The 23,228-nt window shown below is 38.8% G+C and overlaps 1 protein-coding gene across 1 annotated transcript; it reads right to left on the bottom strand.

The window, feature by feature from the left end:
• Positions 1-6,595: 6,595 nt before the first annotated feature.
• dnai1.2 (dynein, axonemal, intermediate chain 1, paralog 2) lies at positions 6,596-23,060 on the bottom strand. The gene is made up of 20 exons (XM_086291804.1): positions 22,834-23,060; positions 22,632-22,691; positions 22,410-22,508; positions 22,149-22,229; positions 21,747-21,873; positions 20,880-20,935; positions 20,616-20,771; positions 20,405-20,464; positions 20,159-20,284; positions 19,673-19,757; positions 19,431-19,548; positions 19,280-19,323; positions 18,868-19,115; positions 18,567-18,656; positions 18,319-18,406; positions 18,107-18,186; positions 14,939-15,087; positions 13,055-13,154; positions 9,828-10,013; positions 6,596-6,847 (listed from the first exon to the last, which is right to left on the bottom strand). Exons 1-20 carry the CDS (start codon positions 22,870-22,872, stop codon positions 6,746-6,748), a joined length of 2,094 nt encoding a protein of 697 aa, XP_086147930.1. The 5' UTR covers positions 22,873-23,060; the 3' UTR covers positions 6,596-6,745.
• Between the last annotated feature and the right edge of the window lie 168 nt (positions 23,061-23,228).

Raw genomic sequence — 23,228 nt, 5'->3', positions numbered from 1 at the left:
ACACTTGTAGGATCAAAGTGGACAAGGTGCTGCTGGACACTTTGGTAAATGGCCTGCATTTGTATAGCGCTTTTCTAGTCCATAGGACCCCAAAGCGCTTTACACTACATTCAGTCATTCACCCATTCACACACACATTCACACACTGGCGATAGCAAGCTACATTGTAGCCACAGCTGCCCTGGGGCACACTGACAGAGGCGAGGCTGCCAGACACAGGCGCCACCGGGCCCTCAATTAGAAGATTAGTTATGAGCATTGTGCTCGGAGTTCCACAAACCATGTCTATGATTGAGTCTTAATTTAGCTTCTCCTTGTTTGATTCCCAGTTTCCTGCTTTTGACAGCTGAAATTATTTGTTTGGCCATACTGTGAACTGCGATGCAAGGCAGAAGTCATTGTTTTGTCTGACAGGCAGCTTTGCTTGTTCCCCGTAACAACCTTCACACCCCCTCCTCCTGTCTGCAGCAGGAGGCCTGTGTAATTACATCCAAACCATTCCCCTCTCCCTACGCTTGATATCACCGCTGACATCCACTTGCACGGCCCCTCCTCTCGCGCTCTCGCTCTCTCTCTCCCTCTCGCCCCTCTGAATCTCTGCTGTTGGAGAGCTCTCTGGCAGACAGTGCGCAGTCCTGCCTCGTCTTCAGTTGTCTGTAGTGCAGCGGAGCAGGTGGAGAAGGAAAAGAAACGGGGGAGACAGAGGGGAGAGCAGAGTATGGCAGACAGCTGGAGAAGGAACTGTTATCCATGTGAATAATGGAAGATGGCTGACTTATACGCTGGGATATTTATTCAAAGAACAGTAGAAAAACTGATGCCTCAGTGTGTCGGGTAAGTGTGCAACTACTGTGAATGTAAGACTTTGCTCCATAGCAACACATAGCGTGATAAAAACAAATGGGAAAGTCTTAACATTCTTAGTGTTTTGAAGTTAAGATTGTTATTAGAATTATGTTTTCCATAGGACTGGGGCCAGCTGGTGCTATTTAAGTACGCAGCGAGTTATGAGATCAGGGGGAGATCACCAGTTGTGACTGAGGTATCCTCCTTAATCACTAAAGAGTGAAAAAAATGGAGCTTCCTTTCCACCTGAGGATTGAAGGCTGCACCAAATCCAGATCAAATGTTCTGTGACTTTATCAGATCCACCTGTCACACTCTGCAGGCAGCCAGGTCTCCAACTGCACATGTGGGGGTATGAAATCAACTGACGCAGGGGACTCTGATTAACATGAGACTGATAAGAGGTGATAGCGAGTCTAGGTGTGACAGCGCTGTCACTTCCATGCAGATATTGGAATTAGAAGGGCTTCTCAATAGTTAGGTGAGACAAGCAGATTTAAGACTGACTGATAGAAATCATGCTAGATTCAACTGAGTCACGTGAATAACACATAGAGGGTTATATCCATGTGATTCACTGGGTTTGAAGAGGCGTTTTTTTCCTCACGGGAAGTGGCTGTACTCATGCTATTCAGCACTAACTTGAGAATGCAGAGCAAAGATCAGGACAGGCCTCAAATCCCAAGATCAGTGATGAGCAACGATTGTAGTGCCTTAAACTCTAGATGCCTCTGTGCTTTTAAATGGCAATGATGATAGCAATGAGTAAAATGAAGTGACGTGTTTCATTTACAATAAAATATTCACAAATAAAATGAATTTTCATGTTTTTAGAAAGTAACAAGATTCAAAAAGCGATCTTCGGGACAACACTATTCACGCGCAACATGAGTTCACTGTTCACTGGTAAGTGCTTTTGCAGTGTAAACATATTGACATGCTAATCCTCCAAATGGGAAAATAATGGGAGTGAATTTCTGTCTGGTTAATGTGCATCTACATTAGCAACTGGTCCACCTTTATTAAAGATATTCAGTTGTCAAGAAAGATGAGCACAGCAACCATGTATGCATGTATGTGTGAGAAAGAGAGAGAGAGAGGGGGAGAGAGTAGGTTACCACAACTTTATTTTGGTGAATCAAAGTGCACAGTGTGCAGCGAGCTTGTAGCATGTGAGTTATGCAGGGAAACAGGATGCGATTAGTAGGAATGCACAGTCCATTGGTTGATTTGGATTAGTAACAATCACAAACTGATATTATTGCTTCAAAAGCAGCGCTAACTCTATTAGCTGTGGTTGTGGAGCCAGATGAAATCGAATTCTCGTGTGCAAGCAGAGCTGGTGCATGTGAAGCTACAGTGGCCTGCGATCAATTTGCATCAACCTAGCGGCGGCTGTATAAAATTTAAGCTTAACACAGTAGATATGGTGTGCATAATTGTGTACAAATGGGGCATATGCTCCCTTTCGCTGCCTGCGTAGCCACTCAGCTGGAAGGGAAGGCTTTCATATAGCTCCAAACAGATGTTCCATTCATACCAGGGGTGGCTAACCATCATGACCGATTTAATGCTATTTCAGTAATTTTGAGTTTAGACCTTGTAGATGTGTTGTTTTTAGTGTTTGCATGATTGAAAACAGTGGTGAGGTTTACCTAGCTACCTTGCCCAAGAATCCTCTGGCCAGTAATGATTTAGTGTTTACCAGTAGCATTTATGAGCTAGTGTTGAGGTTCAGCATTTGTTTTGAAAGTAAGTTCAATATACCACTACAGTACCATTGTTCTGCATGGTTAACTGAGAAAATCCTTGGTAATAGTACTTTATATATAATATATTAATACTCACAATAAAGAAGATATCTGGAATCCACCTTCTAAGTTTAGTTGCCTGTTCTCGGGGAAACAAGGTGACTTATTATATGATACAGTAAAATTTACTCTGGTGATTTTTTAATCTTTTTTTTTAAGTCAACAGTCTTACTGAACACTCTTTCTCACTTCTTCCTCAAAGTAGGGGATTTCTGTCTGTTCAGGCAATACAGTGTGCTTTTCTGTTTACTAAAAATGATAATTAATTTGGTTAATAAGTGTGTAAAGAGTAGAAACAAACCATATTGTGTAGTAGTAAAAAATTAGCATGCTGGATTACAGTTTGAATGGCTTTTTTTTTTTTTTTTTAAATCAAAGTCAAATCAAAATTGCCATCAGTTCAGTCATGAAGCATTTTTTGGAGTCAGTATTCTTGCAAAGGCTTTCCTCAAGTTTTCTTTCTCAAATGGCTCAAAAGGATCATTGATCATCAAGTAAAAAGTCATGAACCTGATCTTCGAATCCACATTACCTATCCTGACACAGATCACAAGATCCAGCCTTTGAGATATATGAGTTTTATTTTAAAATACACTCTCTAGGACTATATTTTACTGAAAATAATAATTCAAGTTTAGTGAAGAAATAAAAAACTGAGGTACAGATATGAGCTAATTATCTTTTTACAAAGTTTTTGTGTCATTTTAAATGAGACATCTAAGGAAATGAGCTGATGCATTATCACAATAACGGTCCACAAAATGGAAGGACACTGAGTCTGACCTGAATTCATTACACTGTGAGGAGGAGGAGTGATGTCATCGTTTTGTCTTCAGACTTTGTTTTTTTCCCTCTTTATTTAATTGTTGGTGCCTCCCATGTTAGCTTAACCTGTATTCAATTAGTTCCCTGTTTGTTTCTAATCCTGTCCCTATCACTGTTGTTTATCAGGTTGCCTGCACAGCCTGTGTTTACGCCTGCTTCCTCCTATCTGCTTCCTCTGTTCTCGTGTTCCTGTGTTCAGTTCCTCGTGTGTTTTTGAGCGTGTTCGTGGTTATTTGGGTTTACAGCAAGTCAAACTGAAATTAATCTTTTGTTTATACATCCTGCCTATGTGTCCAGTGTTTTGATCCTCATCCCTGTGTTCTTCTGTGCCTGTGTGTGCTCTCAAATGCTGACTTCTATTATAAAAGACATTAATTAGACGGAGATGGCATTAAAAAATAGTACAAATGTTACACATATATTAGTATATAGTATAAAACTGATATAAAACAATGAACAGCAAGGAGAAGGAGACTGATTGAAAAGATTGATGAGTTAACTGAGACATACTGTGCTCCACTTTCCATTTCATGCTCCACAGGTGTTCAATTATTCCTAATTGTTCTATTTGTTTCTCTCTTACAGACAGTTGCAGGCGTTTACTGGAATCATAAGCAGTGTTTTGACAATACAGACTATTGTGAAATCATCACTGGGAGAAAGTGCTGCGAGCCTCCTCTGTATGTCGGAGCACTGGTGTGTCACCCTAAAGAAGCTATCAGGAAAAACAGAACCTTGAGGAGCAAACATTCATATCTTAAGTGACACATGCAAGCAAACTTTCCTGTGCTTGTCTTCTCTAAAAATTCTGCACAATACAGTGTGCGCTTTGTGGAAGGGAACACTCCACTTTGATGTTCATATTACATATTAATTTTATCCCACAATAATTACCATAATTAACTATATGATGGAGATATATGTTAAGTTCTTCTGTGGACATCACCTCCTATAGATTCATGCTTTCTAAATAAATATGCTGCTGCTTGGTCTTACTAATGAACTAAGGACATCAAGGAGCCAACTTAAAAGCTCAAATTTAGGTTAAACGTCACTGGGAACTGCTGTCCAGTCTTAAATATGGAATCAGAAGGAAGCACAGGACTGTCCACAGCTGCACTGGTGGCCATCGCCTGCAACACCTTTGTTGCCATCCTCCTTCTCCTCCTCTGTCTAATCCTCTACCGAGCCTGCAGGGTTCCTTCTAGCCCAGAAAGGCAGCCTGTGCTGGCTCCAAGTGAAGCAGAAACCCAGCAGATGAACGAGCACAAGTACCTGTTAACCTCCTGACTGATGAAGAATGAGTCAAATGTAGCAACAAGCTATGACCTCAGCGTATTCCTCCACAGGAGAGGGAAGTGAAGGAGCACTGAGCCTGACTGCAAGCAATAACGAAGCTTGTCCTCTCCTAGTGTCAAAAAAAAAAAAAATAAAAAAAAAAATAAAGAAATCAGCTGTCGCTCTAAAATCAGAAAGGATGAGTTGTTGTGGAGTGAGAGAACTATTTTTAAACAGCGATCACTTGTCAAATCTGGTAACTGGTTTGACAAAACACACGGGGGAGTGCCGGTGCGAATCTGTGTTTAACGCACACACAAAAAGCCTCGAGAGGAACACATGGTCACAAGGATGTCTGCAGGTTACGTACAGACTGAGAGAAAGGGGGGTTCAGTACATGAAGAATGACTAGTACTTGTTGGAGGTTTCTAAATATATATCCTCTTATTTCATATGTTGGCCTGAAAAAAAAGAGAAACAGTATGTTACTCAGAACAGGGACTTGAGCCCGTGTGGAGTCTGTGTGTGTCACTGTCACTCATAAATATCAGTGGACTGTGAGGCACAGTGCTTTTGCTATGGGTGTTGTATAAGAACTAGCGATGCTTAGTTGAAATAGCAGCCCTCATAGTGACATCTGCCTGCAGCCATGTGTGACAGGCAGCTCGCTTTGGACAGAATCACACGCTGATCACGTAAAGATCTTCAGTTTTACCAACATCCCATTGCAAATTATTAAGACTCAACCACTTCTCCACTATTACAGCTGAGATCACACGTACATCAAAAAGGAGTAAGAAAGAAAAGGTTCTCAAAATATATTCCTACTCCATGCGTGAAAATATACCTACTGCTAATATACTCCTTTTCATCATTTTCTTTTTCATATGAAACACAATATGAGTAAATGGATTAAGTTTAGAGAAAGTCAGAAAACAAAGAAGTTCATATCTTTAAACATATATTAGATATTATATAAATACATAAATATATTGAGGTTGAATGAATCACTGATTAACTGATCAACAATTAATTACCACATATTCCAGAAACTTGCTGAATATCACGTAATAATGATGCTTAAAAGTCAGTGCCCTAAGGGTGAAATCATTTTCTGGACATGCTAGCGAAGATTCAGTGAATTTATGACCTTTGTAGTAGAAGTGCTTCCACCCTTTATGCTTCCTATAACAACATAACTGTATAACTGCAGCCACATTCTCATTACTACAACACGGGCACTCTCATTTATTACACATCTGCAAACATGAGATGATCAGCCAGCGTTCTCCAACCACACTTGGAGAAATTGTAATGTAATGAATTACTCATAAGGGAGAAATTGCTGGATGTGATCACATCTAGACCCAAAGGATAAAGGAACTCTCTATGGCAGAAAGACAGAAAGAAAAAGAGCTTGGGAGACAAAGAGCAAAATGTTATTCCAGGTGAGCATTAGAGCACTGGGCGGCGCTTTACTGCAGATCATTAAGAATGAGAGGAATGAAAACAAAAAATAAAGGCAGAAACCATTCAGTAGATGGAACATTAAAAGGCTACCATCCCTGGAACGGTGCCCAGGACTATGTGTGCCAGTTGTTTGGATGTGGTCCACAAGTGCCCAGTCTAGTAGGGTAATTTATCTCCCTGTCCAATGCTGTGACTTTCCCCCTTGCTATTTAGCTTAATTAACTTGTACCATACATATGAAATGAGCTTTATACATGCCTGCAGAGGAGGTCAGACAAATCATAATGCCTGGTTAATGTGCACCAAGAACAGCAATTTCAACAACAAATATGATGTGATTATGAATAAATGATGGACATCTTAACTTAAGCTGGAAGAACACATTTTAATAAACATATACATATCGGTTTGTTGTCATGTGATGTTTACTGAATAGAGTGAACAAAATAAGTGTTTTTCATGAACGGCAATGAAACACTCTATTTGTGTTTGGCTTAGAAACCAAGGTGACCACCTTAATCTGAGTTTTGGTCTGGTTCTCTTAGCAGGCTGAGGAGCTTCTCCATTTTCGCTACCTCCACTTCTGGTCCCTTAGGCAGCTCATGACCTTTCTTGGCCTATAGACATTATACACACACACACACACACACACACACACACACACACACACACACACACACACACACACACACACACACACACACACACACACACACACACACACACGCATACAGATGAGAAATTACTTGACCTTATACTTACCAAGCACTGTGGGAAACCACAAACCCAGCAGGGAGTTAAAAAGGAGGGCAAGATAATAAAAGCAGACAAAAATTGAAATGGATGCAGGGTCAAAAGTAGCAGAGATTTTATGTTAGTCTATTGAATATAGTGAAATCTGCTATGGAGACACAGAGCTACTGCCTAAAGGGCAAATTCAAAGCCATCTTCCAAAGTTATGGTGAGATGACATTAAATCCTCCTGGGTGTAGTAAAGCACAGCCTCTTAAGAGCGATATAATATGGCACAGCTTTAGTTCTATTTTGCTGCAGGAGTTAATTTCACTTCTGTGAGAGGATATTTATTAGAACTTATCAAAGCTCCTCTACAATTGTTACAGGCTTTACTCATACTTAATACGGCTTTGATTTAAGAGGCCCAACAGAATAAACCTCAAAAAGCCACAGGTAAAAATAGAATGGCATGTGGGCACATTAATGAGCAGATGCAACAGTATGTATTAACCAATGATATACGTGTATCCATCTGTTACACTGTAACTACCAATCCACATTAGATATTACTTCATCCAAATCATTATATTCAATAAAAAAGGACATTTGTTGATTAGGCCATCCCCTGCAGGTATTGACTACACCCTGTTGCAAACCTCTGTGTTGCGATGAAGTTCAAGCCTTCTAAAGTGCTGTGGTATTTTAAATAAAAAAAGAGTATGAAATGATGAAAATGGAGGACTTTGTATTAAATTTATATAAAAATTATATTTAAAAAGTGTCATTTTTCAAAAACCTATGGAAATAACTATGTAATCAATTCTGAAGCGAAGCATCTCGTGTGAACTTTTCATCTTACTAAAAGAAAACAGTAAGACGTTTGACAATTTGTTTACCAACTCAAACACTGTTAATATTAAAAGCAAAAAAATGTATGTGCTGTACTATTTAACGTATCTGTATGTAGGTGGGATGCAGTGAATATTTCTAGAACTAGTCATAACTGAACATAGTGAAAAATGACAGCTGAGCAGCTAACGCCTCAATTTAACCCTGGAAAAAATATATTTGCTGTATATTTCGGTGTGGCTATTTTGACATTTGAAATAGTCAAAGGTGTTCCTCTGAAGAAAGACCATCATATCTCAAGATAATATATCTGGGCAGTGATGAGTTTTCACAGAGCAGAGTGAAAGGCTAAACTCAAAGTGAATAAAGCTTCAAAACTGATCTCAGTCATAAAGGTTTTGTCTCAAATTGAATATATCCGGATTTATTTTTCCAAATACTTATTTATCTGGTTATTTTCCAAAAACATAAAACGGCAGACTTGTCTGTGTATAATATGAATGTGTACTAATTTTCTCCATTTACTGTAAGGCCTTCAATTTGATGTCTTCTCATTTTTTGGCAATGCTACACAAATTATGTAGAAAACTAAATTTTAATATGGAAGTTTTATTTAAGAGGCAATAACGATAAGTCATAAAATACTTCATAATGCGACTTTTATGATCGACCCATCACTGATTTGTGGGCATGAAAGTAGGAGGCTGAGATGAGATGAACACATTCATGTTGAAAACAGCTAAACAGTGTGTTGTACTGAACATACACAGGGTCATTTGATGTTAATGGACTCACTGAGTAACACGGCAGAATCTACTGGACAGTACAACAATTGTATGTAATGCTGTCTAGTTAGTGACTGTTTATTGCTGAGATGTGCATTGCATATTTTCTATTTTGGACACTAAAAGCTGCAGTTCATTCTGGAATGTCCAAACAATGACTTTGAAACTGGGGAGAAGAGAAGAGCACTAAAAGATAACAGAAGGGTTGGACTCTTTTATAGTACTAGCGCCAAGACTATGATCTACTTTATAGAAACCCTTACAATTGGTAAGTACAACACATTGGCTAGTTTGGCTAGACCACTTTTGGGTATATTTATAGTTTTGGTAGGCTAAGATATGAATTTTACAAGATATATTATTGATAATATTAACTGTGGGTGTTACTGTCTTATACTTATTTGCTTCAGTAGCTTCCAAATTGCTCTGAGCCCTGTCACTGGTGCTGAACTGAGCAATTATTCCCCAATTGTATGCTTTAGGGCTACGGTCCTAGGTCGCTAATGAGGCAGTGTTGTGAGTGTGTGTATGTGTGTACATGCCTTATTATGCTGTACTTTTATAAACCGTGTTTATGCGGGCAGGTGAAAGGGACCTGTTTGTGTTTTGGCAATACCATGTATAATGCAGCATGCATATTACACTGGTCATTAGAATTTATTCTATTTTACATGCACCATTGTGAACAATGCACAGGAAGAATAGAGAGGCTGTAGGGCTGACTTTAAATGTGTCCTGATTAAAGTGTTGTGACTCAGCGTGCCACCCGGTTTCTTTTATGTTCAGACAGAGTGATGTGATTACTCCACAGCCCATTAACCATTAGCATAAGTGGCAACAGCGTCTTCAGGGACTTATAAATTGTGAGTTGACCAAAGTAAATTTTTGATTTATTTCTCTATGCCCTCACCATTTTAAAATCCCAAACTCAGAGCACAGAAAAAAAATGCTGTAAGCTTTCTTTTATATTGTAGCTTTTCATACACTCATTCATTTACTAAGAACACTACACAATGAGGCTAATTGTTAACTGGGATAAATATAAAGGGAAAAAAGCAACAAAGGCAATTAGTAATGCTAATGGAGGGTGGGGGTGGGAGAGACTTGCTATTTAGTAAAATTAGCTCGGGGTCAGGACACTAGACTGAATGAATCATTTGATTTGCTTTAATTGATGTGGAACAAGTGGAAGTCGCGAATGGTGCGGTAAGCTTGTTAAGACTCTAACCTTCGGCTTCTTGCGGAGGTTGGGAGAGAGTTTGAAGCTGGTGACATAGCCTCGGTCATCACCCACTATGATGACAGGATGGATGGGATTAAACTCGACGTGGGTCAGCTTGGTCTTCTTTTTGTCCACCACCAGCTGCTGGCAGATCGCCTCGTATTTGTTGACGCTCAGGTCAAAAACATGAACCTGAAAAAGAGGAGCGATCATACCAGTGGTACAGATTTATCAATCTTTTAATAGTTGTGACCCTCTGATTAATTGACTTACATTTCAGTGGTAGACCAAAACAACAATGTTTGTATGTGCAACAAACCCACATCTCATAAACTGAGAACAACAATAGGAAGTATTCAGATATTTCAAGTAAGTAAGGCCTGCATGTGTTTCTTCTTTGTGGTGGTGCACAGTTCTCTGCAGGGAGGCAAGACTGACCATCTGGTGAAAGGAAGGGTGTTCCTAGTAATTCAGTGAGTGTGCATTGCTGTCCACATGAGCATGTGTGTTTTGTGCACTGTGTTGGCAGGTCCAACATACCAATGAGTTTACAGCCATTGTTATCCAGAAGAAACCAGATCACAGATTTCTTTCTGTTTGAGTGCATTTTAGACGATTCCACTGCAAAGCGCAGCCCACTCCTTTTATCAGAAAGATGACTGTGCGTGGATCACTTGGATTCACACTGTCTGTGTGCATCAGTTACACACAAAGTGTCATAGTCATAATTTGTAACCAATCATCATACTCCACCAGGGCATGGTGACTTTCTGCAACCTCTTGTCACTGCAGCCATTAACTACGGTGTTTTTGCTGTTCACATTTAAGCACTAATGTAACATTAGTCATGCCTGATTGCAGGGCACAGACTACATCTGTAATTCATGCAAGAACTTGAAGCAGAGAGACATTTTACTGTGATGAATTTATACTTCTAAAGTGCCAAACCTATACTGGAGAGAACAAAGCTTTATGTAATAAGGATTTTTAATAGTTTAATAGTTTAACCACTGTAATCATTTCATTGCAGACTCGGTGGTAATGAAATCAAATGTGCAAAGGACTAAAATGCCTCAGAGCAAACTTCACTTAAGTTGCATTGACAATTACATCAATTTTTTTTTTCACTTGACCTTAACATTTGGCAATCCAATCCAACATTTTTGATGGCAATCCAAAAGTTCCACAAAAGTTATGCTAAATAAAAAGATGCAGCAGTCTGTGTGCAAAAGGTTAACAGCAAATGCACGGGAAGCAAATATGGACTTGAAGGCTAATAATGTGCAGATGAGTCTGGACTTTTTATTATTTCATGCTGACACTTTATTTCCCTGACAGTCGGCTCAGATGGAGAGGCAGGGACAGATAGAGCGAAGAGATATTTGTTTGCACCACACAAGTCTGTGTCATTCTTACACCTCAGCCCGCCAGGCAAGTCATTATCCTTATGAACCCATGCACACAAGCAAGTACGCATACATGCTCTCTCTCTCTCTCTCTCTCTCTCACACACACACGCACGCACACACACACGCACACACACACACACACACACACACACACACACACACACACACACACACACACACACACACACACACACACACACACACACACACACACAGTGCCTGACATTTTATAGTGTGGAGACAACAGCAGCAGGTCAGGTTGTCATCAACAGTATATACACGTCAGGGAGGACACAACTCATGCTGAGTCACTCAAGGCTAATCAGACACTTGTCACAGAAAATTGCAAATGTACTGCAAGGAGACTGGTATCCTAGGGAAGATTATGCCGATTAACATCACGCGCTGAGAACCCAACAGTGAATGTGATTCTGCTGTCATTTTGTCATTCTTTAAAGTTTGAACTATTAGTGCCTGCATACTCAGTAATCATCAAATATGTAGAGCTGTTTATGCCAAAGCATCCCTAAAACCAGTCTAACCAGATCCATTCAATTTTGAGCTCAGCACACTGGGAAAAAATGGTAAATTACAATCTTGGCACTTCTGGTTTCTAAAGAACAAATATTATGTGAAATATATGCCAACTCATGAACTTAAAATGAGTTTTTTAAATGGTTAAAAATAGCCTTTGATCCAGTTTTAAAGGCTAAAATAACCAAGAATCACAAACGTTCTAGATATCTTCGTTCATAGATGTATAACTAAGATTACAAATTGTGAATTTGGTGTGAAAATGGATGGTTTCTCACGTAAATGTCTGATCAAGACTTGGGCTTGGATGTAAAATCATTTGCATAATTATGATAGTGGGCATACTACAGGGCATATTGTGACCGAATCCTGGCACTGGAGAGGACGAGACACACATGCACACACTGCCACATAAGGTGTCTCTCAAATTGCTCATCTCTCATTTCCTCCCTGTCACTCTCACTCGACTTCACACTGGCACGCTGGACAGGAAATGTGTCAGACACAACACTCTGGACTTTTATAATGTGGCGCAGGCTGTGAAGACAAACAGATGGGGACAGCTTGCAGCCATACTAAGAAAATATGTGGAGATAAGCAGCACAGCATCCAGTGAAATTACTTTTGGCTGAAATCAATAACTACTGGGAGAGCAGGAAGCGCTTTTGCTACATGAAGCTGTGTTTGAACAAACTTGATTGCCTGAGGCTAGGCCGAGGGCTTAGCCAACTGAGTCTATAACTATATTATGAGGATAATAATAAAGTGGGTGGCAGGTGGTAGCTGGTGCTGCTGTTTGTTATCTCACATGTTCAGTTTGGAAAGTGTCAAGCTTAAGACATGGGATAACTAACGTTATTGGCTTTGTCAATCTGTTTCGAACATATGTAACCTTCACATCTACCTGATGACAGCTGACAGGTTCAAATGCCATTGAATTAAAGGAAAGAAGTGCAAGTCTAAAAAGGGACTTCAGGTAAGCAGCACGTGTGGTGGCTGCAATCACAGTTTTCAGACAAGCTTTTGGTTACTGGTTGTGTTCTCATTCTCTGCAACTCTAAACTATGAATATATTATATTTCATATGTAACCACACTGTTAATCAATTAGCTTGACACAGTTGTGATATCTACATTTTTCTAGTCCTATCAATTAAGCATTCTTGATAAAGCTGAGGATAATCCACACACTGTAGTTTAGACGAGTATTTCTTGGGCCAAAACATGCAAAATCTATTAGGCTCATGCTGCGGGTTGCAAAATTTAGGAAATAATGTAGAGAGACTCTTACTGTTCCATCTGTTGTTACAGCAGCAAATACAGTGGACGAGTATGGAGACCAGGCAACATCCCCAACCGCTGCTTGTAGGTCAAAGACGAACATTGGAGTGCTGGAAAAACATCGAAACATTATATCAGAGAGGGAAATATGATTTTCAGTATACCGCATGAGACACAACATGTCTATAAAATTTAAACAAGAACACTTACTTGTTAGAGTCTACAGAGAGAAAGACTCTCAGTGTAAAGGTATGACCTGTTGCCATAAAGAACAAATTGGTTTCGTAACATAAAGCAGAACTTTATTTCTATGATCCACCTGTTTCCAGACACCGATGCCTAATCAGGGCCAGTCAGAGAAAATGTATGGACATCAAACAGAAGGTTGCTTCACACCATTTCTCCTCATTATTAACTTGTGGAACACTACCGGAAAAAAGATCATGAAATGAGATATTTCTAAGAGTTGGAACTGGGTACCTGCAGGTCTTGTTTAAATATTGAGAAGAAAGAGAGCGTGTGCATGTGTCTGTGAAAGTGAGCAAAAAGTAAGTAACACTTTTATAGGTTGTAACTTTGCTAACACGTTAAAACAATTTGCACATGCAGCATGTGGGTAACTGTTGTTTGATTTACTACGGCAGGAAGTAATATGCGTGGCTGGTGGAACTAAAAAGGATGCTCTCTCGCCATTGTTTGTAGAAGCCGTTGTAACTGATTACTTTACCTAGGTGACAGACACAATGAGTCTAAATCTGTTGTGAGTCTTCGATGCACAACATGCACATGGCTAGGTGTAGAATATGTATAAAATAAGGTGCAAATTGTTAATAAATCTGACACAGAGTCATTTATGAGATGTTTGTTTACAGCTGAATAGTACTGCACACTCCTGTAAATGAAGAGGCAGAGCTACCAGGATTCAAGGTTTTCATCCAAGTTGTTAATTACAAAAGTGCATATTTTGCAGACTTTTTATGTGATTAATAGACTTGATGCATCACATTTATATAGCGACAAGGACCTCAGTTCATTTGGGAATAGCTAATGACATCTCTGACAGTTTCACAGGATAGATGAGCCTCAGCAAAAGCAGGGCTCCCACACCTCCCACCTATGTGGTAGAGTTTACGAAAAGTTGTTTTAGCCATATCTTTTTTCTCCAGAAAACAATGTCCCTTGTATCTTTAGGGTACTTTATTGCAAATCATACTTGAAAGCCCTATCTCTAATAATGGGCTGATGATTACTATCATTATTCATTCAAGCAGCCTGTGTTGGCAAGTCGTGGGAGGCACTTTGGATTAGTCAAATAAAGTCAGGAAATGATGCTGGGCCATGATGGCTATAAGGAGGTAATAAAGACTAATATGCAATACAAAAAGCTTGTAGGACTGATAATTACCTTTTCCTTCTTCACTGAATAGACACAGATAGATATTTTTAAGCGAATTAGTAGAGTTGCTAAGGATGATGACATAAAGATTTTACTTGTACTGCTACTCTATAACTAACTGCAACATATGTTTCCTGTTAAACAAAAGAATGTCTCATATATTTTCCTTCAGCTAGAAGAAGAATGAGGATGAATGAGATTATTATCATGTCGTCTTCAGTTTCCTGCTGTTAGGCGACAGAAGTGTCACGAGGTGTGTTCTTCTGCTGCTAGCCCATCTGCATCAACTGCAAATAACTTGGTTGTGACGGGTGAGTGATTGTTTGAGTTACTGTTCGTTCTTCTGGCATCAACAAGGCATCACTTGATATTTTTCAAATTATTGTCCGTAAAGCCCAGTAGATCAGACACAGTGTGTAAAGTGTCTACAGTGCAAATGATGTCATATTTACAGCTGGTGCAAGTATCTTTCACAGTATTACTTTGTTTGAGTCTTACTTGATGGTATGGTCCCAGATTTTGACAGTCCAGTCTGAACTACAAGAGACGAAAACCTTTGGATGGAAGTAGTTCCACTTTACGGTATCCACCGCCATGCTGTGGGCATCGTAGGTCTCCAGAAACTGGCTTGAGTAAGTCTTAGAGCACTGAGAAAAGAAGGCAAAGTCTTAATTTGGGCCACATATACGGTATAAATAAAATGTAGTATTTTCATTGTCTGACATCACCAACTTCAGATACCAAAGTTTGAATAACAAGACTGTGCTGAAGGATTGTTGAATAGTCAGAAGACAACTACAAAACAACTTACTGCATTACTATAAAGGTATCTAATTAAAGCCAATAATTTCAATATTTTGATTTTGTTAAAATGTAAACATTTCCTTACTCAAAAGTGGTAGTTTTAAGGATTCATATACCTGATTGGTGTCTCCAATGTACTTAACATGTGAAGAGTCTGTACCTCCATGTTTGTCAAGTTTGTCGAGATATTTCAACATGTCCATGACTTGAGCTACATTTCTAAAATGAAATTATGAAAAACCTAAAATTGAATATTTCTTTGAGAATATTTTACATATCTGGGTAGAGTTTTTCACTGACAGCTAATATAAAAAGTCTTTCAAGTACAATAGCTTGTTTTAATCTAGAGTAATAATTACTTTAGCTCAACTTTGAATTACCTTTTAGATTTTCAATGTTTGGCATTGACAGAACAGAATTTAAAAAGAGCCGAATAGCAGCAGATTTATAGACAGGACAGGTTAGACAATCTGGGATAAAACCAGCTTTATAGGGTGTTGGTAAAACTGTTGAATTTCTGAGCGCTGGTAGATTGTTTGTTGACCTGCAGCTAAGTGAAAGATTTGTAATCTGTCCTCTTCTGGGGCTCTGCACCTTTGAAGCTTGAGGAGACAGAACATATTTTATCATACAGGCCATGTTTTTTTTTTGGCAAGTCTGCAAAGAGAGGAAGGTGAGAAACATGGTGTACAGACCAAAATGTAGAGGATATAATTATGTATGTACTTATTGTTCGTGTTATAATTTGTAAAAAAAATTCAATCAAGTCAAAGTACAACACAGCCAGCTAGTACATTAAATTAATGGCTGGTTTTACTTATGGATCAGGATCAAACTCAGGATCAAATGTTAATAATTTATTATCATAAATAATTTGATTTTACAATGCTGTCTTCTGAACAACATGGGAACAAGCCTGTGTGAGTAATTACAGAGAAATGACAAATTATCCTCATACATGATCACACTGCATTCTCTTTATGGCAATGTGAGATACTTCCCACTATGTTAATTTTCATCAACTTTTGCTCTTTGCATTAATATCTAAAGTGTTTAAACAGTTCTGTGCTAATAAATGAATATCAGGGTCCAGGAAAACTGAAAAAACAGTTTCAAACTGAGAAAACATTTTACTGATGTCCTAAAACTGTGGTTCCAAGCCAAAAAATGTTCATCTCCCACCTTCAGGGTTAAGGGTTTTGAAATTATCGCATTCACAAGATTTTCAAAAAAGGTGACCTCTGACCTCTCAAACTCATAATTTTTAGTAGATGCACCTATGATATCAGTTTGAAGCTCCGACATTATGTCACCTTGTTCTCAAGTTATCACATTCACAAACTTAGGTGTCCACGCCACCTGCCCGCCTGGTGGGGTGATGACAATACTCCATCAGCCTTTTACGGGCAATGGGTAGAAACCTTTGAAACCAAAGTTAAACTGAATAAAATTATAATGAGAAAGATTGCATCAGAAAACTTGTATTTATTTTCCCTACAAAAATCAACAAGAATCATTCATTTAATTTATTTAACACTATATTTTTCACCTGGATGACTGACCACCTGCAGTGGTTTATACCCCTGCCAGTGGAGCTCACCTCACATTCGGGGGGCAAATGTCCTATAGCAACCAAACCATGCAGGGGAACAGCATAGAGGACAGAGGAAAGAGGCAGTTAGCCCAAAACTACTTAAACTGTCTGAAGAGGACAGAGAGCCTCTTCTTAAGGAGAGACATTAACTGCTTAAAATTAAGTCTATGAAGTTCCCAAATCGTCACAAAACAAATTGCATGTTCAAATGTCTAGTTGTTTACTCCTGAGCACCAAGTGTACCAAGAACAAAATGAGAAACCATCCTTCAGAACAGATAGGGGCAGATGGTGTAAAGCCATGATTATCCTTAAGAGTTGTACAGACAGACAACAGCAAGATAAACTAAATTACCGCAACCTTTGATCAGAATGATAGCAGGGTGTAGCACGTATTACAATACCTTAGAATGCCTTCATCTATGCATATAAACTTTGTTTAGCAATAAGGTTTATAATCTGATTTTCATATGAATTATAATGTATGCATTATAGACGCACACAGCTATAATGTGTACGTTTACTGATTCATACCTAATGAAAACCACTGCTATGGCTCTTTAAAATAGTTAAATGAGCTGAATAATTCTAAAGCTATTTTGTCAGTTTTAGGTTAATATCTGTGTCTGAATCTGCTTTGTGGTAAGAACTGAACAATTTTATAGTAATAGGTGTTACTTTTATGGTCAATGTAACAATACGCAATTTCCAAAGCATGGTGTTTCTAAACAATAACCATGCAAAAAGGTGATGCTTTGTAGTTAATATGTAACCCTTTTAACATAAAAACCAAGGGACTGCCATAAAAGATTAATGTTAATAAGAATATATTTATTTTTATTCGTTACAAAACATAATACACTGATTATTATTAATATGGCGGTTAGATGGAAATTTGATTTTTACCTCTTATTATCTTGAAGTAGTTTTACTGAAACATGTTATGTGGGTTGTAAAATGGAGAATTGCCCTTTTCTAGTTTTCATCGCAACCTTTTTCCAGACCGTTGTTTACTAGCTTGTGCGCCCATCAACACCTCTCCAGTAACTGTGACCAAAGTCCTTCTCTGGTGTGATTCTGGTGAGAATCTGGAAGGAAGTGTCATTTTCATTCAACAATCATTATCTTGGAGCACTGACAAGGTTGGCACGCACACAGCTCTCTAAACAATGTTTTAAGCAGGTCACATTTACCAGTGAACAAAATCTGGCCTTTTTCTTGGATTTAGCCATGTGGCTACAAAACCTGCATGAAATCCTTGATACATACCTTGTGTATTTTTCCCTCCTCTGTTCCAACTAGGAACATGTAGTCAATCTGTTTGTGGAAGTCGAATGATGTACCAGACGCTGTGAAAAAAGAACGTTAAGGACCTTATTTAGACACGTTATTACAGACACCACCCTGATATACCAGACTGAAAGAATGTTGCATTCTTTTACCATCAATACAGTAACAACTATATTTGAGTGAAGCTTTACCAATGCTGGGAGCCTGTGCACCTTCTGTGCCCTCAGAAACTGCACCATTCAGTGTCAGTCTGATGATGTCTGTGAAAACCAGCTCATTCTGCAATCATGTAAACACACAGTGATTCTTCCTTAGATTTAAACAAATACAAAAGCCAAAGCAAACTGCTTTTGTGCAGTGCACATGAGAAATTTGAACCTAATTTGAGTGCAAGCTACAGATATAATACGGCAACAAAATGTATATCTCCTCGGCTAACCTTGACGAGTGTCCAGGACACAACTCGGCCATCAGACGACACAGAATAGAAATTGTGGTTGTTGTCCATATCATCACTCTGCCAGCGGACCTAGAAAAAAAAGTACACTGTATTGGGTTGCAGTAGCATGAATGACATGAGTGAAAGTAGGCTGTTCTTAGTGCTATTTTCAGCTCTCAAAATGGCAAAATGCATAAGTGGACACAAACTAAGCAAAGATGTGACAGAAATTAGACTGAACAGTGCACACATCCTGAATTTCTGTCACCCTAGCCACCACTGTCATGCCATCCACTCGCACCTGCCAGACAGGATCTGTGTGCTTGCCAGTCTTGGCTGTACTCTTGTAAACAGGCTCCTGTCCCTCCTCCTTCAAGCTGTAGACAGCCACACAGCCATCGTAGAAGCCCACTGCCACCAGGTGGGAATGCTGTGCATGAATGTCGAGGCACATGACACCAGAACTGGTGGGGTAGATGTACTCTGGGAAGGCAGGGTTTTTCAGCGAGTAGAAGAGAAGCATGCCACATCCCTGTCTACTGAAGTTGTCTGGCCAAGAGAGGGACACAAGTGAGTGGTTTGCAAAAAAAGATAGATTATTAATTTACAGCATTTGTTTAAAAAAGAAAGAAAACACAATTTAGATAAATTTAAGTTGTCTAAGACGGTGACAGATGAGGTGCTTACTAACAGCTCTCTGCCTTTGAACTTACATGATCCCAATCCCACAGCAAAAAGGTCCTGATATTTATTATTCCTGTTAAGGACAGGTGACTCAGTATCATGCCAGCAGAGGAAACAAACAATCATTGAAATCCAGTCATCTCTCTGAGGTAACGTTCTAGAGCCAGTGAGTCAACCTACCAGCAGAGGGCAGTGACAGACAGTGTCTTGGCTTTGTCATATTGAAACTTCCACAAGGGGAGAAGGGTTCCCTCCTGCTCCCTAAACTCATCAGAGGCATCCTCAAAGTATTTAAAATCTGAAACGGTATAGAAGGAGAGAAATTAGAGGAGAAGAAAAGAGATGAGAATGTCCTTGCTTGATTATGAAATCAGGCTGTAGTTCATTGTTCTTTATCTGTTATGTACAATAACAAAACAAACCTTGTGCTATGTCATCAAATGTATTCTGACTGATCGTTCGTTCAAGGATCTTTGATGCCATGGTCCATTTGGTGACATCTTCACTCTATAACAGAAATGTGACATTACACTGGATGAAAACATTGCAAAAGCATGCAATAAACAATAAACATGACTATTATGAGAACATAAAAATTATGGTGTCATTTAGTGATTTTGTTTTATGAGTAGCTCAGTGAAAACCCTTAGTAATGCATTAATATGGTGTTATATACATGGTTTGTATGGCAGCAAGATAAAGCAACTTTTGTCTGCTCCTTTATTCCCAAAGGGTTACCGTGGCAGCGGATGCCCTTCCTGAAAAAATCCCTAAGGACCTTGTGTCACCTCCCAGATTTTTTGATTGTTAAATGAATGTGTAAACCATATTAAATGTAAATGTGCTAAAATACAAATATTAGATGCATGTTGAGTTTAGGCTGTAAAGTTTTTCAGTCGTCAACTTACCTGAGTCTCCATCAGCATCACCTTTTTGCTTTTGCCATTATCTTTTTGTGAGTGCATGCCTTTCTGCTTCTCTTTGTTTTTCTCTTGTTTCTGCAGCTCCTGCACGTATGCATCATAGATCTCCCACTGCCAATAACAGAGTTATTAGCATCAAATGATAGGGGAACAAATATTCGCTGATGCTCAACAGAGAGAAAACAAATGTGGCCTAAACATATCCTTTGATCACATCAGGGAATCCAGTACCTGATTAGCAGTAGCAGAGAAGCTGCTTCGTGGAGGAGGTTCAGTCTGGCAGATTCTATCCTGCAAGGAAATTAAGAATGACTTCACTGAAACTTTTGAGTTTATGTTAATCTCTCTATCTACTCATTGAAACTGTTTTTAATGCACTTTATTATTAAAAGCAAATACTTCAACCATTGCACAAAATACTGGCTTTGCCTCTCCTACCTACCCTCATTGGATTATTGAGAGTCTGAGAGGCTCGATTACTGAAGTTAAACTGGTTAGTCACTTTTGGCTCTTTCTTGTTGATTCTGGAGACAGCACTGTCTGGTCTGTCCTCATCGGCAGCTTCCTCCACATCCCCTCCATCCACTATAGGATTAACCTGTGGAAAACCAACAAACAGATATTTGTAGCGCAAGTCAAACTTTGACTAATTTACGCTTTAAAGAGTTAAGTTTAGGAAAAGATTTATTTTATAAAAAATTTTCACCGAGGCTTCTGCTTTCTCCTCTTCAGACTCTGCTGTGGCATCAACTGTTGCAATCTCTAGACACATAAAAAAAATCTATTATATCTCTGATATCTCACTATTGGGATCTCACTTTTTGCGAAACAGGGTATTTCTCACATTTTATGTTGCAAGGCAAAAGCGACACCTTGAGGCATCAAGTGTCAACTACAACAGAGGGGAAAATATAACACTACAGGCAACAAAAACAAATTCTGAGAATAAATCATTAGTTTTTGGGTTTGTTTCTTTTTTTGACTACAGAGTGAAAGCAACCGTCATTTCTTTATATTTTGTTTTTCAATGAGCCAGACTTTCTCATAAGTTTTTAAAGTGGTTTTAAGCAATATTTTCCAAAATAGGTATGAGCTAAAAACTTGCCATATCTCAGCATAGTGTGCAGTGTGTCCTTAAAAAAATCAGAGAAAACTGGACAAGTGGAAAGTGTCAAGAAGCCATTTTAACAACACAAGGGAACTGGGGAGCAACTTATACAAGAACTGCATTAAAAATCAGTGGAAACAGGTTTTATAGAGTAATGAATCCCAGTTTTAAAGTTTTTGGTGACATCGTCAACACTATGTATGGAGGAAGTCCATTACTATACTGTACTAAATACAGTATTGTTTTTACTACAGCTACTACTACTACTGCTATATTTACTATATGTATATAATGTATTTCCATTTCCTTTTCAATAAATGTTCAATTAATGTCTTTTCCCCCTTGCAAAATATAAAGAAATACAGGGTGGTTAAAGACTTTTTGACTTATCTTATACATCATATATATAAAGTAGAGCAAAATCTATACATATTATCCTCTGTTGTAGGATGTTTCAGTAAATACCTTGAGCTAAGCCTTCCTTGGCTCTAAGTTTACGAGCCTCTTCAGAGTCTTGATGCACAAGGCTGCCCTCTAAAACACAGTGAACCGCCATCTGATCCACAACATTGATAGGCTTGTAGGAACGCTCCTGAGAGAAACGAAATGTGCTTGTTTAGTCTGGTTATAAATTAAAAGAGAGAGGAGAAGCGAATGCATGGGGACTACCTGCATAGATTGTATCAAATTATTTGAGATGAAACAAATAACACTTGCGGCAAACAAGTTATTCTTATGCTAAACGTAAGAGGCTCACAGTGAAGCAATCATCAGTCTACAGTCCACATCTTAATCTGTATTTTGTATACTTTCATTGCATCTATAAACAGTGATTTTGATTTTTCCATCTGGATCTAGCTTCTTTACCTTGACGCTGTAGCGGACAATATTTTGAGGGGCGTGTGGGTTGTTTGCAGTCAGAATCCTTGTGATGTCCTCCTTCAGCTCCTATTCATTATCAACATAGAGAGATCCTTAACACAAGGACAATGAATTTAATTATAGCTAACAATTTTAATATAGGCACTGAATGATAAAGAACAGCATCAAAGTCTGCGCAAATTTCTTCAGTTCAGCCCACATGGTTGTCTTAAACCTGAGAAATTAGTATTTCCATCCTTCTCTTACAGCCTCAGTAAGCTCCATCTGATCTGGAGGCCTCACAAGGGCTTTCCCCTGAGACCACTCCTCCCATCCAGTCCCCGTCTCCACAGCCTCTTCCTCATCCTGTAATGTTGCATAGAGAAGACATTTATGAATAAAAATCACATTATGTTATGATATAGTATATTCATCACTCTTCTCTTTCCGTCACCCAAACGCCAAAACCTATCCAATAAACACACCCACCTTTTTCTTAGTGGCAGCTTTCGTTGACTTTGCTCCAGGTACCTTCTGAACGTTTGACCCCTGTGCGAAAATAACCAACAATCAGCTATACGGTGGGTTATATTACAGTAGGTCCTTAACAATTGCTTTACTTATCCGTGAAGCTACACCATGAATATTCTAGTTAGCTAATTCAGGCCAGCTAAACTGAGCTGACGTTTACCTTCCTTGCAAACGCTGCGTTGTTGTTAGGCACCGGCATTTTCAATTTGATTTTTAAAGCTAGTTTAGAAAGTTCGAAAGAAAAAAGGGAAAAACAAAACAAAATTAAACTAGTTAAAAGCTAAAAAAAAAAGAATAGAAAAGAAAGAAAGAACAAGGGGCTGTCTGCTCGTAGCCTGCTGCTGTATATAGGTTGTCAAGACAACCAGTTTTGGTTGGCGCAGAGCCGGAGACTGCTGGATGTGTTCAGTCCCTCAGACAACACTTGAACATTTTTATTAGTGAACTATTTTAGCAGTATTATTCTAATTTTATCAGCTAAAGGAAAAAAAAAGTGGTCTGAATGCTTTTGACATAATTATACTAAATAAGGAGAGTTTATTATGGAAAAGAAAC

This window comes from Aulonocara sp. 'chitande type north' Nkhata Bay, linkage group LG5, assembly GCF_057382095.1.
Source record: "Aulonocara sp. 'chitande type north' Nkhata Bay isolate Kocher_YH1m ecotype deep benthic linkage group LG5, A_spYH_male_GT1.1, whole genome shotgun sequence".
Classification (NCBI taxonomy): domain Eukaryota; kingdom Metazoa; phylum Chordata; class Actinopteri; order Cichliformes; family Cichlidae; genus Aulonocara; species Aulonocara sp. 'chitande type north' Nkhata Bay.
This window is presented reverse-complemented; position numbering and strand designations above follow the sequence as displayed.